The sequence below is a fragment of the Trichoplusia ni genome, chromosome 5, assembly GCF_003590095.1.
Source record: "Trichoplusia ni isolate ovarian cell line Hi5 chromosome 5, tn1, whole genome shotgun sequence".
NCBI lineage: Eukaryota > Metazoa > Arthropoda > Insecta > Lepidoptera > Noctuidae > Trichoplusia > Trichoplusia ni.
Genome location: NC_039482.1, coordinates 6,298,757 through 6,326,688, shown reverse-complemented (window position 1 = coordinate 6,326,688; position 27,932 = coordinate 6,298,757). Strand labels below are relative to the sequence as shown.

The 27,932-nt window shown below is 33.0% G+C and overlaps 1 protein-coding gene across 3 annotated transcripts in view; it reads left to right on the top strand.

Annotated features, from left to right (window-relative positions):
* Positions 1–26,035, top strand: part of LOC113494216 (transmembrane protein 165) — a 38,810-nt gene extending 12,775 nt beyond the window's left edge. For 2 of the 3 annotated variants that reach the window (XM_026872445.1, XM_026872446.1), the window contains exons 3-5: positions 18,949–19,302; positions 22,590–22,863; positions 23,356–26,035. In XM_026872445.1, the coding sequence (XP_026728246.1) occupies positions 18,949–19,302; positions 22,590–22,863; positions 23,356–23,426 (699 nt within the window). In that variant the 3' untranslated portion in view covers positions 23,427–26,035. Of the gene's footprint in view, positions 1–6,121; positions 6,258–18,948; positions 19,303–22,589; positions 22,864–23,355 lie in introns of those variants that run through there. The other variant, XM_026872447.1, reaches the window with a different exon arrangement.
* The last annotated feature ends 1,897 nt before the right edge of the window (positions 26,036–27,932 follow it).

Genomic DNA, 27,932 nt, shown 5'->3' with positions numbered 1-27,932 from the left:
CGTTCGTCATTGAAAATGTATCAGAATTACAAAAATATATGGAGCAAAGTGCGGAAAAAAATCGAACACCAAGGCATAGCAACTCAATAGTAGATAGAATGAAGTTTGTTAGACACAGCAACACAGCTTTCATTGCAATTTACTTCACTACGTTTTGTTGATACATTTCTTATTAGAGTCTTACATATAACTCAAATTAAGAAATTTTGTTTTGTGTAAAACTGTGTTCTTTTAGGGCGGTTGCTAAGTATGAGTACTTACTATAAGGGTTCAATGCCCAAGGTTAAGGCGTGTCTCAGAGTTTGTTGAGCTCCCTGTTTGATTGACTCGCCTATTACTAAGGAAGTTTGGAGATATTATGTTACTGTTGTTGATAAAAGGAGCATGAAAAACTTTTGCAATTAGGAACTATAGATACTGTTTAAAACGCTTTTATTCAAACCCTGATTTTTGTAAACGCTGATTAAAAAAATACGCTCTAACTTTACCCACTTGAATTGAAGGTCTTGGAGACAATTTCATCAAAGAATATGTTTAGATAAGAGGCTAAGGTGATAATGTAATGGCAAAAAAAAAAAAAATTCTCTCATGGCGAACTATTTAGTATAACAATAAGGAGCCAAACTTGATAATTTTATTGAACCAAATGACAGCTACTTCACGTTAAATGAAAAATAGCATCAACTAAATCGGTTAATCCAGTCCGAAGCTCTAAGGTAACAAAGTAACAAACAACAAGTTACAAAATAGAGACGAATTGAGAACCTCTCCCTTTTTGAAATTGGCTGAAAACCCATAGGGGTTAAGGAACCTTGAAGGGATTCGGTTAAGAATTTTAATCAATTTTGAATTCTGGAAAAAATACCTGGTAACAGTACTTAAAACTTATCGCAACTCAAAACACAAAAGCTGGTCCACCTCGTGATTAAGTTCATTTACCAGAACTTGCGAGTTGATGGGTTTTGCAGTGGTTGAGGGTCTTCGTGATCGATAGCGCGGCCATAAACGATTAAGATTTACAACTCACGGCACCACTGTAGTTAGTACCGTTGGAAGAAAGTATAGGGTGGGTTTCACCTTCGTATTATAGAGCTGAATGATGTAGATGTAAGTGTTGTAGAGTCTTCGTATGACAAACAATATTTCGTATGGAGTTGTTATATATTTTTTGCCCCTAAAAGTTCGTAGTAAACGTTATCCGGTCTGCCAGTCTGCAGTATCTTATGGTTATTGGTATTAGCCGCAGATTCGGAGTGGAAAGATATTCTGTTTTGTCCGCTTGTGTCTAACATCTAATCGAACCTGTGAAATGTAACTAAATAAATCAATGGAAGAATTTGACGATAACATTAACAAAATTATTTTCACAAAGATGATTTTTTATGAAGTTTCGTCGCTAAATTTGGTTTGTCATTTGTTAAATACAAGGAAACACAAGCCACATGAGGGACAATAGTAAATTCAAAAACTAAAGTGGAACAATCAGTTTCATCCATTTTGAAGCGTGCGTAAGCGATATAATCAGGAAATCGCTATAGTTTGATATCACGCAGTCCTTGAACTCTGGTGGTTATCAAATAACTATGCCAACACGGGTGACATCAGTAATATGACCATCAACGGAATTCCTTGATCGCTAGATAGGCCTACACCGATCGAAGTAAGTTAGGTACCTAGTTATTTTAGTTCTCAATATAGAAATGTCATTTTGATACCCTGTGTTGTTAGTATGTACGTCCCAAATACGCTTGAAAGAGGTCTCTTTCGAGGATATTTCGTTTATTGTCCTAGAAGTTAAATTAGTTATAAGAAACTTTCAATAGATGGCTGAAACAAGTCTCTAAACTATTGTTTAAGTGAAACCCTTTCTTGCTAAAGGTAGAGAAGAAAGAGTAAAGAAAGAGGTATGATTGAATTTCATGACTTTGGTGACGAAATTACAGAAATAATAGTTCTTCGCTTAAAACCTTAGTTAAACTATTTATCTAGTTTATCCTTCTTACAGAGATACCTAAAAGAGATGGAACGCCGCGCCTGTCCGCTATTATCATTATTATTCGCTATTATCCTATTTAATCCTAGCATCATTATCATCGTCTCACCAATCTGTATATAGGTACTAGCTGTTGCCCGCGACTTCGTCCGCATGGTTAGAAGATATAAGTTATAATTTATACCTGCCTTCTATCTATCTTGTAGGATTCAGTCAGCGTTTGCAATGTAAGCGCAAAAAATGTGTTTTTTTACGACCTCACATTAGAAACCTCAAAAATTGTAGTCTATGTGTTATTCTGATGTATAAGCTATATTGTGGTAAAGTTTCATTCAAATCCATTCAGTAGGTTTTACGTGAAAGAGTAACAAACATCCATACATCCATACTTACAAACTTTCGCCTTTATCTATTATAAAGGCGAAAGTTTGTAGTAGGATATCTACCCTTGGCTGGGTAAACGTATTGTAGCCTGTAACCTTAATGACACTTCCTACGTCATCGGATAGCACTATAGCCATAGCTATGCTTTCGTCGACCCCTGACGACTCATGAATTTTGGCCTTCGTGACTGTGTATCATTTGTCACGCCTACAAAATAAAATCAATGGAGTTAATTTTAAGAAGTTGTTAGATATATGGAGCATGTTAGTGGTTAACGGTGTTTGGATTATATTGTTCCAGATTTGAGGGATGATTTTTAAGTAATACTACCCTAAGTCACTCATATGATAATGATCTACCAAAGGAAAGATTTTGAATGTTGGGGAGTTTTAGACATTTTTTACATATTTTTACATACACACATTTTTTTTTTTTGATATCTGATGAAAACAGTAAGATGCAAATGATTACTATCTGTTTCCAAAACAACTGTTTCAATATTGAAATTTGGTTTCATATTGCATGCTATCATCTTTTAGTTCGCTTTAGTTCTGTTTACTATTCCTAAACTTGCCCATTTTGCTATCTCCCAACGATCTAGTTATAGCAATCTATCATGAACAAAACATCGATCTGTATTTGAGACTGATTTTATCTATGCTTATCTTTTGCATACCAATTTCGTATTGAATAAATTAAATTCCTAGACATATATTTTCTAAAGACTGAAATTGAAAAACATAATTGTCTGTAGCAATCTTAGGGTCATACATAGCTATTTGCGATACATACCACTTCATCACCTAAAAACTTTGTTGTGATTTTTATTTCGACTTCAAACATTTAAAAGTATTAGGGTAATTCGTCCTTACCATAGCATTTTTCCGTCCGTACCATAGTACGGAAACTGAACAGACTTGAAAAACAGTATTCATTTGTAGACTTGAGTAAATAATAAATAGTATCTCAAATGACGATGGCGTTGCTCATCTAAAGTTTAGAACTAGGTATTTGTCTATCGCTTTCAGATGCTTAAAAGAAGCAGTGGCGTTAGACTGAAGTCACAATCAGTATGACTGAAAATATAAGAAGTGTCATATTTATAATGCTTCATCAAGAAGCCCATGTTGCCCGAATAGTTTTTTTTCTTAGTCATGTCAAAATCCTCATGAAATTGTGTCTATGCTTAAAATTCTATCATTACGTTACATAAACATGATAGCGCTTGTAAAGTTAAATACTTTACATCATAAACCGTTAGAAGAGTTTTTTGTAACTCTCTAACTTAGTCCGAATTATCAAAGTTTTACCAATTCTCGTATTTCTGTGTAGCAACTGAAACTGACGTGATTGAAAGGTAATGCTTTTTGAAACCGTATAGCCTTTTGCATGCCTGTAGTACTTTGAGCCAGCCTTATTACTGAAGCCGTAAGGTCTATTTTTGTACTTGTTTCACGTTTGACGCGAAATGTAAGCTGATAATGCTGTAAGTTGCATTTGTCATTTTAGAGTCTGGGGAAATTCGATCGGGATTTTTGCGAGCTGCATATATTGGATTTGGAAAATATAACAATATAGAATATGTGCAAGATTATTTCTTGAATAAGGTTTATCTTGACAGTTTTAAGGGTTTACTACACAAAGATTAAAAGTTTAACCCTATTATTGAGGGTCCGCTGTCCCTCTGTTCGTCTGCCTGTCTGTCTGCTCGTCCGTCGGTCACCAGGCTGTATCTTACAGACCTTGATAGCTAGGAAATTGCAATTTTTACAGATGTAATTCTGCTGCTGCTATATCAACAAATAGAAATATAAAGATCGATTCAAAGCAACGCTTGTTCCGGTCATAGATTTATTGGTGGGTGACAATTTTGAGGGTAAACACACATTATCTTTTTTCTATTTGTACGGAACCCGCTGTGTTGCGAGTTCGACTCGCACTCGATGGTTTTTATTTCATATTTTAATATTTACCAAATTTATTATTGACAACATAACATGTGTATTACATATATTTGTGTTCTTGTTTTATTCGTAATAAAATGGTCATACCTACATTCATATTTCAAGGACTATAAATTCATTGTTAAAATCGTAAAACTGTTTAAAGCTTAACCTTGATATACACTAGCAGTATTTTCTAACCAAATAAACTCGAATACATATATACGAATACATATACACATAAATAATAAACAATACATAACCATTTTTCTTAAAACTACTCCTGGACCAAAGAATTTAATCCTTTTAACGCGGTGTGTGTGACGAACATTCAAAGTTACTTACACGAAAATGACGTTCGTGAATCACAAATACAAATACTAAATAATCCTACTCGGGATGGAACCCAGGACACAACGCGGACAGTGAGTTTGGCTTCGACCTCTATACAGCTCAACCTTATAACCGTAAATCGAACCGAACCGTGATCTATTTGTTGAAGATTTTAAAATAATAATGTGTTTGTGTCTTAGCCTGTGCGAACGCATAGCTTAATGTGTATCTTGTTATTGTTATAAATTTTATATTACGTTTGTTTTGTTTATTAATAGTTTATTCTTTGATGTAACTAAGTTTGTAATGTTTATACTTAAGCTGGTTGGTTTTTCTATTTTATATTATGTGGTTTTTTTTTCTATTTTAAATTTCACGTCTGTGTTAATGTAATTTAACATAAATAAATAAATAATTATAGGAACTTTAAAATAATTATTAATACAAATAACAAAAAAAAAACAGTAAATGTTAAACCACTGGCAAACGTGAGGCACAAAGGAAACACAAACTACCCGCACTTAATAACAACAATATTCGCATTGTACCTAACTGCCCATATTTATTTCTATTGCAATACTTACTTTTGATAGAAAATAATAGAATAATTTCTATACATAAACTCTAATTCCTATTGGAGGAAAGTATGGTTGGAATGAATACCAATTTTGACGATAAATGTGAACGTCCATAAGATTTGTTTACGAATATAATTACTGCCACAGGTATTGTAAAGCTGATCAATAATAATAAAGTGAATTAGTCACCTGTCAATTGGTGTGATTGTCAGTTCTTGTCAACCAATCAGAGGCGTGATCAATAGTATTATTAGCATAGTAAATAAATCACTTAAAAATCTGCGGGTATTTTTAAATGTAGTCATTTACGACCCCACAGACAGTTTGCGTTTGTTTTTAATTATAAAAAAACTTCAGCAGACAGACTGGACACATTCCATTATGTCATCGGTTCTATTTTCACCGCTTCCTCTTTTCGTGAACTGAATGACGTCAATTACCCTTCGCCGCGAAAATATGGACAGAAATAATATTTGCGCACGCCAACTTTTATCAAAGCATTGACATATTAATCCTAAGACACAGAGTTTAAAATCCACTAAAAAGAATTTACTCTGGCAGAGATTCAATTTTTTTTTCTTTAATTTTTTTTGTGTATATGTTATTATGTACTTACGGTTAGTCTTTAGTTTTCCTGCCAAAGGTGGTATAGTTGGTTTAAGTAAAGTAGTCGTCGCGCGTACCACGAACCGCGCGGTCGCGTGTTATCGGCACACAGCACTACACAACTGGCGCCGTGACGAATATCTATACGAAATATTTTATATTACTATCAAGATGTTTAAATGATAATTTTATCTGTTTTTATTAACACTCTTATATCGGCGCGCTATGTGACAGTTCGTGTTTTTTGGTGGTAATCGTCTAGTGTTTTTTTTTTGTGCAACGGCGTAAGGCTTTCAGCCTATTTACTTTTTAAAAATGAATGTGACCGATTTAATGGAGTTTACTTCGACGATGATGCCTGATACCACGACGACTGTGGCCCCGGATTTAAGGACATGGCTTACGGATTTAATAGTTCAGGTTTGTTTACTAATTGTACAAATACAAACGTAGTTTATTTCCACTGCAACACGATGTTCGTCGACGAAATTGTGTAATAGGTCATTGACTGATTTATCGTAGTAATATACTATGATAGTTATATCAGTAAAGATTGATTAAATACTGTCAGTCTTTAAACTAATGAAGTAATGAAGTTTTGTGTTAAATGCACATTTTAAATACCATTCAAGGTTTTCCTTTTATGGTGTGTTTACTAATGGTCTATTCATACCACTAAATTATTTAACTTCGCGGTATACTACAGTTTATAAATACCGACTAATTGAAAAATTAAAAGAATATTCAACTTTTTACTACAGTCGTTTAACACGCAAATCTATAGTAGCTTATGGTATTTTAATTTACGTAATTAATCACGGCATTACATGACCCAATAAGGCTTCTAAAGGTTAAATTTTTACGATTGAACTAAAATATTTATAAATGAAATTGTCAATAAACCAATGAGTCAACAGCTACAGCTGATTTATATTTATAGTAAATAATGAAACGATAACTCGATACGTGAATGGAACTCGAAGCAAAACATTTTTGTAGGTAGACATTAAAAATGAACGAAAGAGGTTTGTTATGACAACCGAATAAGGTTGAATGACATTTTGACATGATGGGAATTATAAAATTAAGCCTGTCGTTTGCAAAATGAGGTTGATTAATATTAATAGTGTATTTCTTAAAATAAATTAGTTACCACTATTGATTGAATGAAAGTTACGCCATTCTACCCGGATATTTGCCATCTGCATTGTAATTAGTAGAAAACCGATTTTGCCATTCTTTAACTTTATTCTTTTGTCATAGACGTTCTAAGTTTCGTAATAAACCATGTCGCCCATTGATTAAAATTGCAAATAAAAAATCGAACACGTTTTCTGTCATAATAATCGTTAGATTTTTTACGTAATCAATTATTTTGTAATTGGAATATGGTATAACCATGTATGAACTTTTTGTTGTATTTTTAAAGTTGTGGTATTGATTGTTTATGTTTTTTTTTTAATCGCGTCTCCGAAATAAAGCTTATTAAGCATCGGTAATAGTAAGAAGTAGTCATACTTTTCTCTGTCTTAGAAAAAAAATACAATTTATTAAATGAACATACGATATTAAGTCTTATAATTTTATTTCTTAAAACACAAAACAAAATTACCTTACTCGTTGTACGTGATAGGTAACAATTAATCAAAAATATGAACGTTACCACGTTTAAATTAAGGTGCTGTCAATATCAGAAGTGTTGTAGATTTAAAGGTTAATTTACGAAGAGTCAGTTACAGCAGGCTGTTGTGGTGGGGGTTAAATCTATAAATACTTGAAAGGGATTTATAGCAAATACTTAACAATTAAAATTAGTAACTTTTCCGAACATTGGAGAATAGTTTATGTGACGATGATACCATAATGAGTTTGTAGACATCGGTAAAGGTTGTATTTTAGGTAAAATACATACAAAGATGAGCATTGAAAACATTGACTACTTTTTGTACAGTCGTAAAGAATGTAGAGTTGCTAAAATCGATGTTCGGTCACTAACTCCAGCACGGTGTTGTAGTGCCTTCCACAAGTTACCAAATTGAGTGACGTGTTGTTTACTAATCAGATCCTTGACAAAAATCTGTCGTATGTACAGAATGTTCTAACTTGCATAGTGAATCAATCCTGAATATCTAGAGAAAATGTAAAATCACGAACTATTCTTAGACACTATTGAATAACGGTGAAGGAAAACATCGTGAAGAAAGCTGGATTCTAAATATTGGAATCTGACATCGCCCGCAGTGAGCTAGTGTGACGATCAATGCTCAAACCCTCCCCATACGGGAAGACCCCTGTGCCCAGCAGTGGGACGTATATAGGCTGGTATTATAATATTTGAATATTATTACATCTTAGAAAATACTTAAAGTACTTAAATTTGTAGTATGCTTGTTAAAGTTTAAATGATTTCTAGTACTTTAGAAGATAGACACAAGGCCATAGTTAAATGCCTTCAGTATTATGCGCGATGCATCGCATTAGCATTTGGCGTGCGCCGGCGCCGATTATAAAGTAATATTAAAATATAAGTTCTGTTACTAGGTAATCACCTATATAACATTTGGATGTTGTTGATTTGTTTGTTTGTGCAAAAAAAAATATATAAAGTAATACAAAGATATTTTAGAGTTTTTTTTAAGAATGTTTCAAGTTAAGCAATTTGTATTGAACCTTGTAGTGAGTACGATCCTCACTAAAGCAGTTATAAATTATGTAATATATATTTTGTATTAATTTAAGTAAAAAGTTTAGTGTTTTGAAGAAGAAAATAAACCAATCTTTCATTCAAATCTGATCGTTTACTTAGTCACAACTAAAGGACAAACACACAAACATTAATATTTCTATATAGTTAAAGTAACAATTAATCACTTGTTTGATAAATATTTGCTATCAGGTAACCCTAGACTGTTTTAAGGTCATCTGTCTCAAGTCGCTAGTCTATTGTTAAAGAATTATATTAATTGTTTTAAAAGCAATTTCTGTACAGTCAGATATAGCACTGCTTTTATAGATATTTTAATGGGGGGTTTTCAATTCGTTTGTATTTTTTTTCTGTTTTTCCTCGGATCTTGACGGAGTAAACCAATTTTGATGTTTTTTGTTTATTTGAAGTGCAATTAGCTACCGTTTGTGTGCAAATTTAATTGGCAAGACTGCTAATAAATAAATACATAGGCTTCATAGTGATGTTACTAGAAAACAAGTAAAACCAGTTCAGTAAAAAGGTATATGTAGATGATTGTAGTCGATCAAGTTTTTCATCAGTCATTCAAATTGAAACTTATCAATGCCTATATCCTGTAATTAAAATAACGTTTATTTTACATATATCGACGTCAAGTCCTCACTACAGTTTGAAGAATGTTATATTATTATAAACTGTACGTGAATCATGTGTGACTTGGAGGTGACGCGTCAAGATTACCGCCTTTGTTCAAAATAATTGCATTTTAACGACCTTTATTTTTACTGGTACAACGAGATTGTTTTGGGTTTGGTCTATGTGTATAGACGTTTTAATTATGATGTAGTTTGCTTGAAAGAATTGATAATGTCGGATTGAAAAGAGAAAACTTATTGAGTACCTAACACAGAAAAATAGTTGATCAATACTGTATAAGTTTATAAAATACTTCTTAAACTGTTACTCCACATGATGAAAATGAATAATTATTAACGAACATTTAAGTACTTACTACAAAATACATCTCTATCCTGTTAATGTCTGGTTGAAATGTGTCCTGTTAATCATTAAACCGTAGCAGTTTTCTTTTAAATGTAGTAATCACCCAAAACAGTTTAGCGTGAAAATGTAACAAATATCTATCATCCCAGACCATTTCATTTATAATGTTACGAATAGTTCAACTTAAACGAGGGTCTCTGATATACGAAAATGAACCTTACTGTTTTGGATTTAAAGTGCTTTACCTACTGAGTTAATTATCCTGTTGTACAAAGATTGCTAGCTCTTAGAAGCCTAATAACAATAAAAGTTTAACGTCTGGAAACTTATGATACTATATTTAACGTGCTTTAAAGTAATTCAGATTAAAAAATCATTACTTTAATTGGTGACATAGATTCAACTACATTTAACTTAAGCGTTTATAGAAAGTATAATCATTTTAATATTAATATTACTACATCAATAATTCAGAAGGCAGCTAAGAACTTGACATGAATAAAAGTTGATAAATTAACGTACTCTAATATGGAGAATTTCACAGTTTTTACCTAACTTACATTCTTCCAATTATTGATCATTAACCCCAGTCTATTATAGTATATATAACAATATTAATAGAGAAATTAGAATTGTTCTTACCCAAACTTTCCATCTATGTACTTCTCTATACTTCTATACTAATATATAAAGCTGAAGAGTTTGTTTGAACGCGCTAATCTCAGGAAACTGGTTCAAATTGAAAAAATATTTTTGTGTTGAATAGACCATTCTTCGAGGAAGGTTTTAGGCTATATACCATCACGCTGTGACTAATAAGAGCGAAGATACAATGGAAATTGTTAAAAAAACAGGGCTGGTATAAATCATAACTTATATCTTCTAACCACGCGGACGCAGTCGCGGGCAACAGCAAGTCAGCTATAATCTTGTGCTATTACGATAGTCCTCAAAACATCTCATATGACCATTTTTTCTTACTTTTCTTCTATTCAAATTTACTCAATATTACTCAGTGAATACCGCATTACCATATTTATATAGTTAATTACCGCATACGTACACATGTCTTTTACGTAGACATTGTCTTATAAAGATAGCGTCATGTTTGCTCTTACCATTTCCATAGTACTGACATATTGTATCTAAAGTAATCTAAACACTACAGAAAAATGTATAGAAGACCAAAATTATTAGCATGATGCACAGTCATTTATTTGCCAAAGACGTCTTTCACAGTAATCAAATATGATATAAATATTCTTTCTGTTTATCAGTTAAAAAAAAAATCCACTTTGTACTGTGTACTAAAAGCTCGTAGAATAGGACTTCTTCATTCGTGTGAGTGAGAGGCTGATATGTGCTATAGAGCCTCGTCTCGCTCACACAACGATAAGTCGTATTTTAAGGGTTCATAGTACAGGCTCAGATTGCCGGTACATTACTGCGCCATTCACTCGTTGAACAAATAAACAACAAAGTTTTACGACCACTGTATTCTTCTACATTGTTTTCCCATTTACTGAAGCCTTTATTTATCTTTATATCAAAACTACAGATTGTTACATTGTTTAACGCGGTCATGTTCGCGAATTGAATTTTAAACGCGTTCCTTGGATCTAAGTTAGACTCGAAGCAGAAGACAAGTGTTAAGTGTTATTTCTGTTAAGGCTGGAAGGGATATTGGTGAAGATTGTTTAATCTACTTAATTAAATTTTCGTGTCACGACTCCGAAACGGGTCGTCCGATTCTCAAGAAATTTTGTGTGTATTTGAGTAGGTCTGAGTATCGGACATCTATTTTTAATACTCCATGTTTTTACTCATTTCTATGGCAAAAAAAGGTTTGCTGTGTCAGCTAATAAGAAAATAAAAATCATTTATTGCAATTTTCACTTTATTTCATTATATTCTACAGTTTTACCTAAACTGTTTTAAAATTATATTACTGTAAGCACTCATCATCATAGCCGACTCGGTTTGTAGGAATGCCTCATAACAGGCATTATGAAAATTTCCCCTCACACACTCAACACCAAAAATCTAAATGAACATTGTTTCATCTTGTTGATATGAAGTATGAACTAGTGAAATTCACCACCAATTCTCCAATCACTAGTCATTGACGCAAAAGCAAAAAGCTGTAAGTTATTTTTAAACAAACACTTTGTTTTGACCTTGCCGGCCGCTTCTTCAAGCCCCGACGTCAATGGCAGATTTACAGATTATTTTTACTTTAGGAAAAATGAGTGTGAATATTATATTGCAAATAGGTAGAGAACTGGAAAAGTGTAGACGTTGCCTAGATGTGACAGTATATTGTTTTGAAACATTATTAATAATGGCACCTTATGCAGTTCATGTCCTATAGCTCGTGTTAAGTATAAACCTATCCAATTGTTCTCCAATCTATTTGGTCCTTTAATTCTCCTACAGTTGGCCTCTTCTTTGTTATATGGGTAACTGGAACTATACCCATCTCTAATTAACAATCGTATGTCAAATGTCCATAAATAAATTCATATCAGTTGATCGTGAAGTTGAAGATTCCAAGGAATCTTAAAATTTAAGAAAACTACTTTTGTTCACCTTCAATAACACCACAGTACCCATCGCTACGTCTCAAAATAATATCATTGCAAGTGTGTGTAACTTTTCGACGCTGTATCATGCTTCCACAACAACTTAAGGTGGTATGCAAAGGTACATAAAAATACAAATACTCTCATGACAAAAAAAAACAAAAAGCGGTCGACCAATAAAAAATGTATGAAAGTATACCTCAAGGCAGTGTTATGGGCCCCGATAATACCGAGCCATGAACTTGACTGTTATCGCATACATTTAACAGATCTGTTTATTGGCGCGCCCACGACGTTGGATTAAATACATCGGGCTGTCTGCGGCTTGGGATGGGCCTTTCACCGTGTATGAATAGACTTGTAGTGTATTAGATCACTTAATTATCGTTAAGCCCAAGTTAAAGTGACGTCAGTAAATTGCTGTCTGCTAGACTAATTTTCCATTATGTGTGCTGTTTTCTTAAGAGCTTTAACTATGAGAGAAAATAAGTAATGTTAATTATAAAAACTGCACGTGAATTTAATTATGTATTATTATTGTATTCAATTGGTCTGTATTGGATATTTCGCGTATTTGATTGCTTATTCAAGAAATATACTTTAAAGATAGCTTCCTACGCGTTTTTTTATTTCGTTTTTTAAACTAAATACAATATTTAAGATTTTAGATAGAGCAAAAATTGTCGACAAGTATGTTGTATATTTATTATTTAAATTAAATATTTTATATGAAGCCGCGTCACTTGCGAGAAATTGGTTATTAAAATCAGAAAAAATATTTTAATGCAAGGAACTTTTTTTGCAATAAACATTCCCTTAACGAATCTGTAATAAAAACAACCGGGCCTAATAAAATACCCTGTACCGTTAATCCAGTTACCGCCATATTCAAAATGGCGTTCCATTAACAATATTTGAAGGTAAAACAACCATACCTTTATTCCATACCTTTTTTTCTAAACGGGCGAAATTGCTGTACATTTGCCCTTACTCGGAGGTCAATAGTAGGGTCACTTCAAATATTAATCATAGTAACCGAATTACACCGGAATTTTTAAAATGTCACATTCATTTTGGACGAAAGAATGTATGATGACATCAACTTTACTGAAAGGTTTGACGTATAAGTGTTTCTTGTATCTTCGTGTCACAATTGGTTGTTATCTCCCGAGATATTCCCGCGTCACTCTTTTGTTTCTTAAGTGTAATGTGGTTTTAAACGAACAATTTTACTTGATTGTTGCAAGCGGAAACATTCGGGTTGGTAACATTACCAACATGTAGATACAATGCTCGTCGACTGATGACAATTTGGAATAGCAAAATTTTTGTACTAATGATACTAAATGATTTTGTAATTTTGTCTGATATTAATCAAAAGCATTACTCATCTTCCCAAGTACCAAAGAATTCGTTCGTCTGCATGACAACTGGTTATCATTCTTAGCTGATGCGTATCTTTGCAAGTGTCATAGTTTACGATAGGAGCAGTCCTCATCTAAATGTGACGTTAAAGATTATCTTTAGATATTATCAAACTATATCTGTTGTCATGGTATTTGGTTTTGGAGATGTTTCTTTGGTTGTATTTATGGATACGAAGTGTGATGATGTTCATTTTTGTTTAAAATTCTTCTATTTCTATAGTAACAAAAACATTGTTGTCATTCTTGTTCATTACATCGTAATCACCGTGAGACAACATATTAACAGCCTTTCAGTCTATAAATTCATCTTTAGAGATAATTGTTCTTTCAATGTTTTTTAATTATCTTGCCAGCTAAATAAATACACACACAATCACCAATTTACGTATTCCTGCATGCATCTTAATTGTGTATGAATCATAAATAAGCATTACAAGATACCTATGTCGTTAACGGTAAAACGGCTTTTAAACTAGAACACCGTGCAAAATGTCGCCCTTAATCATTATGCTGTGTTTGACACTTTCAAATGAAATAACATAAAGTTCAGAGGTCAGAAACAAAAAAGAAAAATACCGGCGACTTCCTCCTTCCGCGAAGACGCCTGAAAATAGAATAAATATGACCATAGTATGACTTTTTTTAACGACTCCTGCATTAACCAATTTTTATCCTTGCATCGCGGGTTTCACAAACGTTCAAATCATATGCACAAATTGCAAAAAGACACCCAGACTCAGAACATCAATTCGTGGATCACAGAAAAACCTGGCCTACGCGGGGATTCAACCCGCGACATGTCGCAGTTTGGGTCTGGCGGGATGCGTCAACCACTCGGCTATCCGTCAGTCAAGTTTAACATACCTAATTTCATTCTTGAATGTGGGGCTTTAGTGTGTTGTATAATATAAGTGGTTTGTCAACATAGCCCAAGAAGTGATAATCATTTATACAACCATTGTACCGAAGGACAATGCAATGTCAGTGTGTCAAAACTTATTGGTACTGGTAATGACTGTTGGACGTCCTGTCCCCGTACCATGAGAGCTAGGTCCGTCGGCTTGTGCAAGCGTGATGCCGTGTCTTGTAATAAAGGGTTTCTCGATTCTATAATGACAACAGCGCTGGTTATAACACGTTTAGATTTCTGACTTACTGAAAATTTCATCGAACAATGAACTCAATTATTTGACGGAAAATATCATATTAGGTATTTTTTTTTCAATCGAATCCCTCATTATCATACATCATATCGTCCGTGTGTCGCGGGAGGTTTCACAAACATTTAAATTTAATGCACAAAGACACCCAAATTCAGGATAGGCATTCGTTTAACACACATAAACTTGTCCCTTGGGGACAAGCGTATGGTTGGCTATCCGTACAGTCGTAATCCTTTTTGGAGGCAATAACAACATACCGAACCCTATTTAATTCATGCTATATTCGTGTAACAATCATACAGAACAAAGTACTACTTGGAAACTGTTTAAAAATACATAAATACGACGAAGTTCATGACATGCCGTGACCATAAATACCTTAACATTAAATTATTCTTCTAGCTTTTGTGTTATTTTAGGTGGTCTTAATTCATGCCACTCTTGAATACTGACTGAAATTTCGGGTCGGAATCCTATTCACGAACAAGCCTGGAAAGACGTCAACTGAATACAGATAAGGGATGGAGTGACAATTTCCAGGCTCTTAGATATTGTTTCATCTGAGCCAAGAGATAAACAAATATACCCCAATTGCACAAATATCGCGCGGAAATTGTATTGTTATTGTTGCCATTCAACGTATACTAGGTTATTGACAGTAGAAACAGATTTAGTTTTGTTTATTTAGTAACAAGCTGTCTGTCTGTCGCTGTTTACTGTATTTCACCGAATAATAAATGAAGTGTTGTCTAGGTTTATATTATTATTAGTGATGTGTAAGATATGTTAGCGTATCTACCTAAATACGGCAAGTATTGACATACAAAACACAGGGTTGTTTAATACTAAAGTTTCAGCTATGTGGAAAACGGATCATTTAAATTAAAATGTTAGGAATAAATCAAATTTCTGTTTTAGTTTTGACAAAGGTTTGGCTATGTTCTTCTATATTAAGTTCTTCGCTAAAAGGATCAAATTTCGGCATTGTCACTAACTGATGCTTCCCTATTGCTGCTTTATAAAAAACGATGAACAAGAACGTTATTTTAAGTCTAGATTATAAGCTTCACTAAAAACAAAAATATCATTAGTACTGACCACACTACCACACTAATGGAATTGTCTGGAATATACAAAAGACACCCCGAACCCAGGGTTTGTTTTGACATTTCTTCTCAGGGTAATCAGATAGAAATGTAGACTCCAGGGTACACAAAAAAGACTTGCAAAAGTGATAATATATCCTACTTCCAGAATAATTTCATTTCACAGACACTACAATTGTACTCTAAATATACTTAAGATAACTCTTTCACTTTACCATTATCGGTCGGGTTGTTATTCTGCACTTTTATCTTTAAATATTAATCTTTTTAGTACACGCTCATTTAAATGTTATCAAATACTTTGTAAAGGAGCAAGTGCGTGTAAATATAATAATGTAGGATTATTGTAAATTAGTTTGGCCTCGCAATTTCTTTGGGTTAGATAAAGATATCGCCATCCGTCAGTTTTCCGCGTCCGTGGAACTGTTTGATGCATCTGACCTCAAAAATGCTGGAACTAATTTGGTCTCTCATGCGTAAAAGGTCTGCTGTTCCTAGTCTAGGATCCGTACGGAAGGCTTGATTGAAATCGTTTTTATGACGAGCAAAAAAAGAGTAGTTTGCACTTTTCTGTTTTAATCCAAATCGTTTTCATATTAATTTGTGTACTGAACGATATGTTGATGCAACTAATCCTTTTTACAACCTACAATTCCTCCACACTCACCAACCTTATCTTGGTACGTCTGCACTTAATTAAATCGGACATAAAGGACCAGTTTTACAAATGCACTCGTATACGCAGATCTAAGAACTAACAGACCGACTAATAAAAGACGTACCTAATAACGCGTCAATTTATACAACAATAGCTGCTAAAGATTTTATATCACCTAAAAGAGTCACAAACATTTTGCTAGTTTTTTGTTGATTAAAACTGTTCAGTAAATATTCCTTTTTCGGATGGCAAATCATCCTATGATTGTTCCCAGTATGGGTTAAACGGTAGGCAGTGCCAACTTCTACAAACTAAACCCACCCATGTTCCTACCTTTGCACATCGTGTACCAGGGCCACGGTATAACCCGTTTGGACAATCCCGCTGCTCCGGCAAGCATCAGCCCTAATCGGCTTCACAATGTTCAGGAGATCCTGAGATTACTCCCGACAACGTCACCGTCTCACAAACATTATACAGTACGATAAAGACTAAACGTGGAAGCGAAAAGAAAAGCACACAGTAGCATGCCGCATAAATATCTATATACATACAAATATGTATGTATTACAGTATTTATCAAACAATGCGTAGTTTATATCACACTTATGTAACAAAGGGAGGATGAAATTATTTCATACTGCTAACAATCAACATTGCTGTTATCGTATTAGTAGATATTGTGTGTGTCAATATTTTAAAGTGATAGTCGCTTATTGGTTACGTAGGTTCCATGGAATTGAACTGGTCCATTAAGACAGTTTTCGTGATCGTAAGTGTAGGCCGTATACCGATTGGAAGACAAGAGTTGGTAATGGTGTTGGAAAACCTCGAAGGCAATGAGTTGAAAAAATGTAGAGGAAATATGTATGAGATTGTAAAGAGTCACATTAGATTGGCGAAAGATGATTAACTTCCCCGAGTGGGTGATACAGGGCTAAAAAACGTCAAATACCAGAAATTGAGTTTTCATGTGGGTTGATAAAACAATAAAGTACCAATTAGGGTAATTCTGCCATAAAAGTTACATCTAGACTTAAATCCACTTAATCCAAGCTTAACTAAAACATTTGCACCTGTCTCTATAATCTCAACATTCAGCCTGTTTTGCTATTTCTATAGAATATCTCAGCGCACCCAGTTTGGTCACTTATTACGAAAGCCTCAGGAAGCAGAAATGTGGTCCTATTGGCACTATTCGTTCACTATATTATAACTAATATTTTAAAGTTAAATAGTGGGTTTGGCTGTCCGCAAGATATATCAGGAACTAATATATTTTATTTATTTTATAAAAAGGTGAGAAATCAAAATCAGAGAGTTTTCATTTCAAGTTGAATTGTTTCTGCCAACTTGGAAACGTTGAAATTAATTACTATAGTCGCACGGTCACTCGGAGAAGAACCAACAAGAAACTGCAAAAGTTACACTTAAAAGCGTGTAATCGCTATAAAAGTTCGAATTTGGTGTTTGATAGGAAGACTATTATCTGTATTATATGACGCTACGTCAAGGAGCAGGAAATAGCTAGTGAAACTGCGGGGCTCACCAAGCTAAATAGTTTGACATACATACCAAGCTAAAGGAAACACGTTACATAAAACTTACGTAATAACAAATATATTCATAAACCTTAGGACTTCCCTGGCCTTTATAATTATAAATATATTCTACAAACTCGTTTGTTGTTGAATCACCACGTGCTATTGTTGGTATTGACAACTTATTGCAACATAGATGTTTATTACATTTTATGAATTATAAAATATTTACACTGATGTCAGAAGTTAATTCTAAAGTTTTTATTTCAAATTTACTGTTTTCCAAGCATTTTGAAACGTTACAGTATAAAGATTCGATGAAGGACCAGTTTCGTTACCTAACTGCGAGGATTGAGGATTTCTGCTATGTCCAAAGTGTTAAAATTGTAACTAAGAAGGTCAAATAACAGACGCAAATTAGTTTTATTTAAGTAAACTGGTAATCGACCTTAACCTAGTTTAGAAAGCACTTATGTAACCTCAGACCAAAAAAACAACTTATATGTCTGAGGATTTAAACAAAATATCTACATGCGGTGGCCTATGACGTAAAATTTAAATAAGATACAAAAAATGTTAAAAATCTTAATAAGAATTATACGATAAGAAACAATAAGACCACATATTAAATAAGTCCCTTTTAAGCAAAAGCTGTCCTTGTAGCAATCTACATTTCTGCAGTCGCGTTACTAGAAACAGCTAAAATGTATAGATCTAATCTGATTTTTTTTCTATAAACGATTAAAGTAGACGTAAACTCACCTGAGGTGTTGGTATGACAGCGAGATTATGATAGCCGCAGTTTAATGCCCTGTTGGTTTAGCATTGCCGTAAGCTGAGACAACAAGATTCCTGAAAGTCGTCTATACGACCTGAATATGACGAAATATCGTCTCCTCAAACACTTCTTTGAAATTGTTATAATTTCTTTTTGTTTTGTTTACAGCGTGCGGCGATACAAGGCAGCTTTCTCCAAGGGTTCCTCGCTTCGCTATCCGTCGTAATAGTCTCGGAGCTTGGAGACAAAACCTTCTTCATCGCCGCAATCATGGCCATGAAGCATCCAAGAATCATTGTATTTGCTGGTGCGATATCAGCTCTAGTCTTCATGACGATCCTATCGGCAGCCTTTGGTTGGATAGCAACAGTCATACCAAGAGTTTACACATACTACGCCAGTGCAGCGTTGTTTGCAATCTTCGGTATCAAAATGTTAAGGGACGGGTGGAAAATGGACCCCAACGAAGGCCAAGAAGAATTAGAAGAAGTCCAGAGTGAATTAAAAAGAAGAGAAGATCAGGTATGTACTTTTTTCTTTAGTGTTGTGACTAATGTTATTCGATTAATCGACTAATACGTTACTGTATCGATTTTTTTAATACTAATTATTGAACATTTAACATGTTTTCTAAACTTTAGGATTCTATCCAAATTTCAAATTTACTAAAGTCTCCTTCCCCTTATTTTCTCTTATAACAAATAGAAACTTAAGGTGCTACAAATATTTTCTAATGCTAAGGTAGAGATAATGTTGTGAATAGATTTGTGTGTGTGTTTTAGTTTCATTTGTGATAGTGATTAATAGAAACAAAAAAAAAAAAAACTAAATAATTGATGATCGATTTAAAAAGAAAACACTTAAAAATAATCTAAATCCTAAACACATTCCATATCTATTATTTTAATGAAATCAGATTCTTTTAGGTGATATACAATTTTACTTACTTAGCTCGTCATAAAAAAAATAACTTGAGTTGTTATTAATATACTTACACTAATTAAAAAATATACTGAATAAAAAAACTTTATAAAAACTACATCCTGTTACTGTCAATTACAAGAAAAATATAAAACTCATAAATTACATTTGAATTGGATTCCAAATCACTGTTATTCACACGCTTATCTTGCGATTTGCAATATGTGACCACTGAGTTTAATCGGACATAATGATAAACGTATCTTAAATAGATATCTAATTAGGAAAATATTTTAATTTCATAGATATACCGTATATCAATCTTACATACCTATTGAAAGACAAACTTTCATTGTGTGCTAAACCACAGATCCAAAATAAATTTGGTAATGACTAAAGTGGTATAGATAGGTTTTTCCCGCCTTTGAGGTATTTTAGCCAAGCAATATTAACTAAAGTGATAAAGTCCAAAAGTAGGGATATAAATAAATAAAATTTCATACATATTTTATCAAAATAGTTCAGAGCTAAATTAAATAGTAGAAGTATTAAGAGATAGTAAAAAACTAAGATACCGTTTCATGACTAGCTATTAATAAAATCTTTTAATTGTTGATCAAACATAAAATCTTAACCATGTTTACATGATCCATATCTGAAACGAAATAACTTTTATGGGTTACACAAGAATTAAATTAAGTAGAGTATAACCTCCTTTTGTGGACTACTTTAGTTTTTTTTTTAATAAAAATTAATGAAAAATAATTTCCTTAACTTTTTTTATAGATTGTAGAACCTACGTATAATAAAATGGTTATTTTTTTCTAAATTAATTCCAAATATGATAATTCTATTAACAGCTTATGAAAATTGATTATATTGAATTTAAATCTTAAAAAAAAAGTGCAACAAGGGTAACCTAAAAATTAATTATTACAATGAAGGTCAAACTAAAATGAACTATTTAACACCAATATAATGTTATGTTAAACAGGTTTTTTCTTATGTTACTTAGATAAGATATTGTGATAGTGCTCATGAGATTTTAGTGTTTGTAGATACTTTTCAGTCTTAACAGCGGCAAATGTTGAATTCCTTTCTTTATTTTGATAACCTGGTTATAATAAACTGGCACACAAACGCCATTTAATCTGTGTACAAGGGGAAGGGGATTTTTTCACAAATTAAAAATATGCCAGTTGGTAATTTTTATTTTGTTATATTTGGTTCAATTTTTATAAAGTTTGAAAACAAAATTTCGATATTTGAAATACGGTTTATTATCCCGATTACAAGTTGTCAGTCAGATAATTTTTGAGAGCCAAAAGTGTGACACTGCGCAGGAGTCGATAAAAGAACGTTCGAAGTCGCCAGACGCGACCTCTGTCGTGACCGCTGGCTCGCAGAGCCCGGGGCCCTCGGCTCCCACAGAAGACATAGCCCCAGAGCCCCCGGGGCTGTCCCCCGCGGGCCCCTCTACCGACCAATCAGAAGCGCTGAGGGTGATCTTACGTCATTATGCCTGGCAGTACGAATGACACCTTAGTTTTTTTTTCTTTTAGCCTTAGCTTTTTTTTTCGTTCTGTTACGCACAGACCATATCATGTTAAAGTTCGAGAAAAGGCTTTCAACGGCTTCGATAGATGAATTGTATCGTTTATGCAAAGGAATTCAGCATTTGATTAGAATGTTGTATAGGCGGGCGTTACACCATCAAAATATGAATTGTTTAACCTTTGATTGTGTAATACCAGCATAAGTATGCGTATTGAAATTCGATCATACCTTCTTTTATTTTATTTGACCAGAAAAATCCAAGTCTTCTATCAAATGTTACTGTTATGAGCATAAATAATATTTTTCTGGACAAGCTTTTTATTGTAGGCTTCAAATATTTCCAAACATGTTAACTCCTGGCAACACCACAAGCTTTTGAAAAAAAATTGTATTAATCTTCAGGATCAAGGGTATGTTTTAGCACTAATATAAGAAAATAAGCACAATAGTTATTCTTACCAAAAAAATATGTTTGTATTAAAAGTGCTTGTTCATTTAAACACAATTGATCATATTTGAAGCCTGGAATGCGCGTAAAACTCATGCATTTTGGTTTATTTCTTCATTTTATAATTTGACACATATTTAGAGCTGAATTTCTTACCACAGCAACTATAAGAAGTTTGATAAAGTAATGCTGGCCATTTATTTTAACCACAACATAAAAAAAATACTATTCAAATTCATGACATCCTTAGTATCTTAAAATATGTTTACATAATCTATCTCTGTACTGAGTAATTACTTTAACAAATAACTATGTAAAGTTAATTATGACCGTATATTATAGTTTTAAAATAGGTAAATCCCGCCATAAATCATTCTGTCTTAGTCACTCCATCCTTTTGTTACGCTTAGCATGTACTTGTTTACATGTAAGTACTTTCAGTGTAATCTTAAGCCTGTATTTTTCTCATTCTATTTATAAAAAAAGTATGTTAGTCATATTTGCTTGTTTATAGCTGGCATTTGAGGTTTGCCACAGATTGTAAAATGCATATGAAAATATTACTTTTAAGTAAGTTGTGTGATGACAATCAAATAATTGCTTTTAAAAAAAGTGATTATTTGGCACCAATGCATAGCCGAGCAGTTTCACCAAAGAAATGATTGAAGTGAATTGTTGTTGTTGAGTACTACTTGTATTTTAATATACATACAATGTACTATGGACTAGAAAAAACAGACTCCTCATGAAAATATATATAAGTAAGATATTTTGGTTCCATTACAACCACAGGGCCCAGAAATAATTACCATAATTTCTATTTTCGTCCCCTACTCATAAAAACTTAGTTATCATCCAACTAATCACCTCAATATAATTGCAGGAAGAAAAAGAAGAAACCCTAGACATGCTTGAGCAAGGGCAGGCAGAGAACAGGCGGCGGAAACGAAACGCTGTCTTAAAGGTCCTGTTCCAAGCCGCGTCACTCACTTTCTTAGCTGAGTGGGGGGATCGGTCGCAGCTAGCGACCGTGGTACTGGCCACGAGGGAGCATGCGGTCGGTGTCGTGGTAGGGGGGTCTCTGGGCCACGCGCTCTGCACTGGTTTGGCTGTGATAGGCGGCAGGATGGTTGCCGCCAAAATTTCTGTTAGGACTGGTGAGTTAGCTGTTTTACTATTTTCTTTAACTTTGAAGAACTGAGTATCATGTGTCAAGGGAAATGTGGCATTTATCTCTCTCTATAAAAATCCGGCATAATTAACCAATCAGTTAATTCTATTTATATAGACCGGTATTTTTCAATGAAATCTGGAGATGGTGTAATATATTTAGTTTATTTTTTCACCTAACAACACATCCCCAATAATTAATCTTGGTTGTGTTAAACATCCTAAGCGTTTTTACTCATGAAACTGGTTTTCGTTCCTGTAACGATATCTACCATCAAACCAAACCAAAATCGATTAGCACTCAGTGTTGTAAACTATCGATCGAGCGTAGTTCCAAACCACGCTACTGCTTAAATTAGCGCTAGCATCACCTTTGAAACAGTTGACAGTTTGAAACAGATTGCAATAAACCGTCTAGAGCAGTATCTCATGGCAGTAGATATGTATCCATGTAATATATTTATTTTTCTCATCCACAGTTACCATAATCGGTGGTCTTGTGTTCCTGTTTTTCGCTGTGAGCGCCCTCTTCATCGGGCCCGGTGAATAGGCCCTAGTATATAGTTATGTGTAAGTGACAATATGTATTGTACATTGTTATATTAGCTTAGACAATCTCACTTGTTTATCTATGTATAGAAAGTTTGTGCTAAATGTATTTGTATTGAATTGTTAGTTGTGTGGTGGTAAGCAAGTAACTTGGTTGAAAACTGCCTGAGAGTGGAAATTGTTGCAAAAAGATGTGAAAGAGATAGTGCACAACGGTGTATAGTGTTGTCTCTCTTACTTGTGAAGATAAGATAGGCATCAAATCGAAAAGGAAATTTAGAATGAGTTTAATCAATCAATCTACATTTGACGCCTATTAATAAATAAGAGACTATCAAAAAACGATTTCTGCGCAGATAAGGCCTTAATTGTTACTAGCTGACAACTGCATTACTAACTATGATACTGCCACTCTGCTTATGGCGAAATAAATAAAAGTAACTCAAAACGGTAAACATCAGTAGGAGAGCAAAATGAACTCTAATACCTTGAGATAAAGACCATGTCAATGACAAATTACCTCTGTCTCAGTCGCGCGAATATCTAAATGACAATGGATAATGTTTTGGTACGTACTTCCAGTTATTTATTTCGGCCCAAGCATTTCTTGCGGGTTGAAACCCTGTATAGAAAATTATTATTTTTATATAAAAAATACCAGTGTAAATATATTTTTTTATAGTCAAAGCTAAGTAATTATGGTATAGACAAGATTTTCTGCACTATAGTTCGTACAAATACGTTTAGTTATTGCTAGAACAACACTAGCTTAACTGTGCGATGAATGAACAAAACATTTTTAGTAAAGAGTGAAATATAAATGAACGATTTGAATTCAATTCTTGTTTCGCTAGTTATATATTTGGCTTACTTTTGACCTCAAATGTACGATAATTAAAAATATATATATAAATAAATAAAGTATTCTGAAACGGCTTGATATTAATTCATTAAATTGCGTTTTAAGCATATGAGGTACGAAAGCCCCAAGAATTTGTATGGCGTTGGTCACTTTGAGACTAAACCTGGTCTTGGAGAGAATGCTTTGTCTTTTAAATGAAAAGCCTTGATTTTAGTTAGTCATATAATATTAAATTTGCTATTTATGCGGTTGAAAAATGTACTGTTAACAGCAAAAGTTGGTTAACACAGGAAAATGTAGGTATTGGTGTTTTAGTATGTTTCAATGTGCCTACTTTGTTATCTAAACTTAATAGTCAAGTCATTTAATATCGTCTCGAGGCAAATAATTTAAAACCTTGAAAACATTTTAAAATCTTCGTCGATCGTATTTATTTGAAATTTTACAATTCTTTAAATATCTTATGGTATTGTTCTGAGTGCTGTTGCTGATCGTACCAGATAAAGTTAAGATAGTGTTGTTCTAAAATGATTGGATTACAATTGATGTTAAATATATCGTGTTTTAGCAGTACTTGAGTGGCGTGTGCACGATAGTACACTTTAAGTGTTTATTTGTTATCATGAAGAGGTTATTGTACACCAGATATTGTCTTGATAAAGGATCAAACATTGTGTCAAGCGAAACTGAACCTTATGTCATAGGTGTAAGAGCGTTACAGAAAATTTTGATGTATTAAGATTATGGAAAAACTAAATTGAATGTATTCGGGAGCTGTGATTCCACAGACAGAAACTTAAAAACCTCTTCTTCTTTTTGCGTTGAGGGCTCACAACTATAACAGTTTTGCCAAGGTAGCATAACATTAAGTCACCTCTTATCGAATAGCCACAATTAAATTTAACATACGATCGTATGACGCCAAGAGTTAGGTTTAGTGAATGTGTGGGCGCACACGTACGACGATAACGCTTATCCAAAAAATGATAGCGAAGACAATTGATCGGATTAGATTGCACCATAAATGTTTTATCCTTTCACAAGATAAATTTGACTTGAAAGTGAATGCACGCCATTGAGTACTTGTTAAACATGAAGCTACCACTAAAATTGTTTTTGATAAAGTTGATAGTACCTATTTATATTCAGAAATGTCACTTTTATTATGTATTGTGTAGGTACTTGTTTTACCTGCGAGTGTAATGGTTGAACATTTATTTTGGTCTATAAATGTATTGGATGACAGGTTTTTAAATTCTTCCTAACATATAAAAATATACTTTAAAGATTGACAGTGAGATTTTAATAAGTATTGTTCAACATTAAACCGTTTTCTGTGGTAGCAATACTTGCATATATTTTTGTAGGTTGTCTCGAAAATGTGACTCAGGGATTTTATTCACGAGGCAATATATGGCCAACAACAGGTGCTTATGTACTAAACAAATCGTGTGGTTACAGATAGTCGCGTTGTCTCGTTTGTGAAGTCTTAAAAATAAACAAAATTATTACTTCTCTCGAAAAAACTTATTTTTTACGGCCTGTATATAATGTATGAAATTATGAAAAACACGAACATATTTTGTCAACAAGAAACAAATAACGTGATGTATAGACTCGCTTTCTTAAATAGAATTGACATTAGCAAGCAATGCAAGCGAATGTTAATTCAATGTTATTATTTTTATACCTGCCTGATATGTATAGATAAATGTATGAAAGTTTGTGACAATAGATTTGTAATGAGATTTTAGTAGTGTAACGATTGGCTAGTTTATGTAAATTGTACGAAATTCAAGCAATATCTTTAAAAACGTATATATATAAAGTGCCCAAAAACCTAATTGGTGGCTAGTAACGTATTTTTTTTACATTTGTATGGTATGTATATATATTTTTTAATTTTTCATGATATTATTTCGGGCATAATGAAAAAGAAATATCTTCGTCTCGACTTTGAAGTTGCTTCGAACGATTACTCAAACGCTATTTAAATCTAAGACGTTCTTAAATGCTTTTATCATTTGAGTAATCACGTAGCAACTGATACATTTATTTGAATCTATAAATATGTTAGTCATTTCTTGATAAATATTTTACAAGCTTCTAAGATAGGCGCGTAGGGTGTGATAAAATCAAATCATTTAATTTAACATTATCATGATATTTCTACTTCTTGTCTGTGATGTTGTATGTATGCTGAAATTAATTAATTTAAATAAACAATAGTAAACGAGTAATACCAGTACAATAAAAAAATAAACGTAAAACAAAAGAGTTTGCATTTACAAAAGCTTTATTTATTTTAAATTATACGGAACGTATTAAAAACAAATCTTTTTCTATTTTTGTCTATTGTTCTATTTTTGTATTTTGGCGGTTACTTCGAAATTTTAAATGTAAATGTGAATGGTTCGCATATATAGAGCTTAAAAATAAATATATCATTTCCTTTAATTTTATTTTTGTGTAAGTTTAAGTAAAATGCATGTCGTAAGTGTTGGAACTTTAGGATTAATATAAATGTGAGAGGTTCAGTGTCAGCCATTTTGCCTTAATATGTAATGGCTGAAGAATCGAACTAGTTTTAATGCTGTTGGTTAATCGCAACTTAAATATGTTAGCTAAATATAATTAGGACGTTACAATAGTAAATTTGTTATCTATTTATTCTACAGGGTGTTGTGATAATGCGTGTTGATATTTGAAACACTGTGTTTGGAAACGAACAATTTTTTCGTAAAAATTAATTGATTCCAATTTTTATTTAGTCGTTCATTTGCATGCGCTAAAACGATATTCAACATATGACCACGCATCTGACACCCTATACAAAGCAATGAAGATATATATTTTTAAAATAATCTGCATTCCTAGGCTTAAAAAAACTAGGTATAATTTTGGCGACTTTAGACCCTGACTCACAAAACACAAGGCCGAAAATGGCATGAAAGAGAAACAGAAAATTATGAAGATATAAACATTGTTTAGCATACTTAGAATTTTGACATTGCCGTTGACAAAGGTTGCTTGAAGTATCAAATTAGATGTTAAAACTAATGTGTCAATTTAATACATAAAATCACGCCTACCATACATTGAAGTAGGCTGTGGAAGCGAGATGGCGCACGACATTATGTCTCGCTTGCACAACTTACTTCCTTGAGAAATGGTGGTAGCCTTTTAGACGTGTAAAATGCCTGTAATAATAAAATAGATCATCGAAATAGCTTCAAAAATTCATATTAGATATACATTTTTATACTGAACGCCAACATAGATATTTTAGAACAAATTTTGGAAGAACAAGTTACTTTTTGTTCGATATTTTGTGACTATTTTCTTCCAAGATATTTTTAAATGTAAAAATTTCACCCAATGTTATGCTGTTTATTTAAATAACGTAAAAGTATGTTGTAAGTACAAACCCATGTCAACAGGAACCCACATGGTCGCTACTCATGTGTTAATTAAAAAAGTATTATTTTGTAAAAATAATGAATAAAATGTGTAAATAATGTATTCAGGTCTTTTATTAACCAACCTTTTTTATATAATGTTATTAGAGGTGTATGGTAATTTATGAGGAAGATAACAACATTTTTTGGAATTATTTTTATGATGATTGGCAATATTTATTTTTCA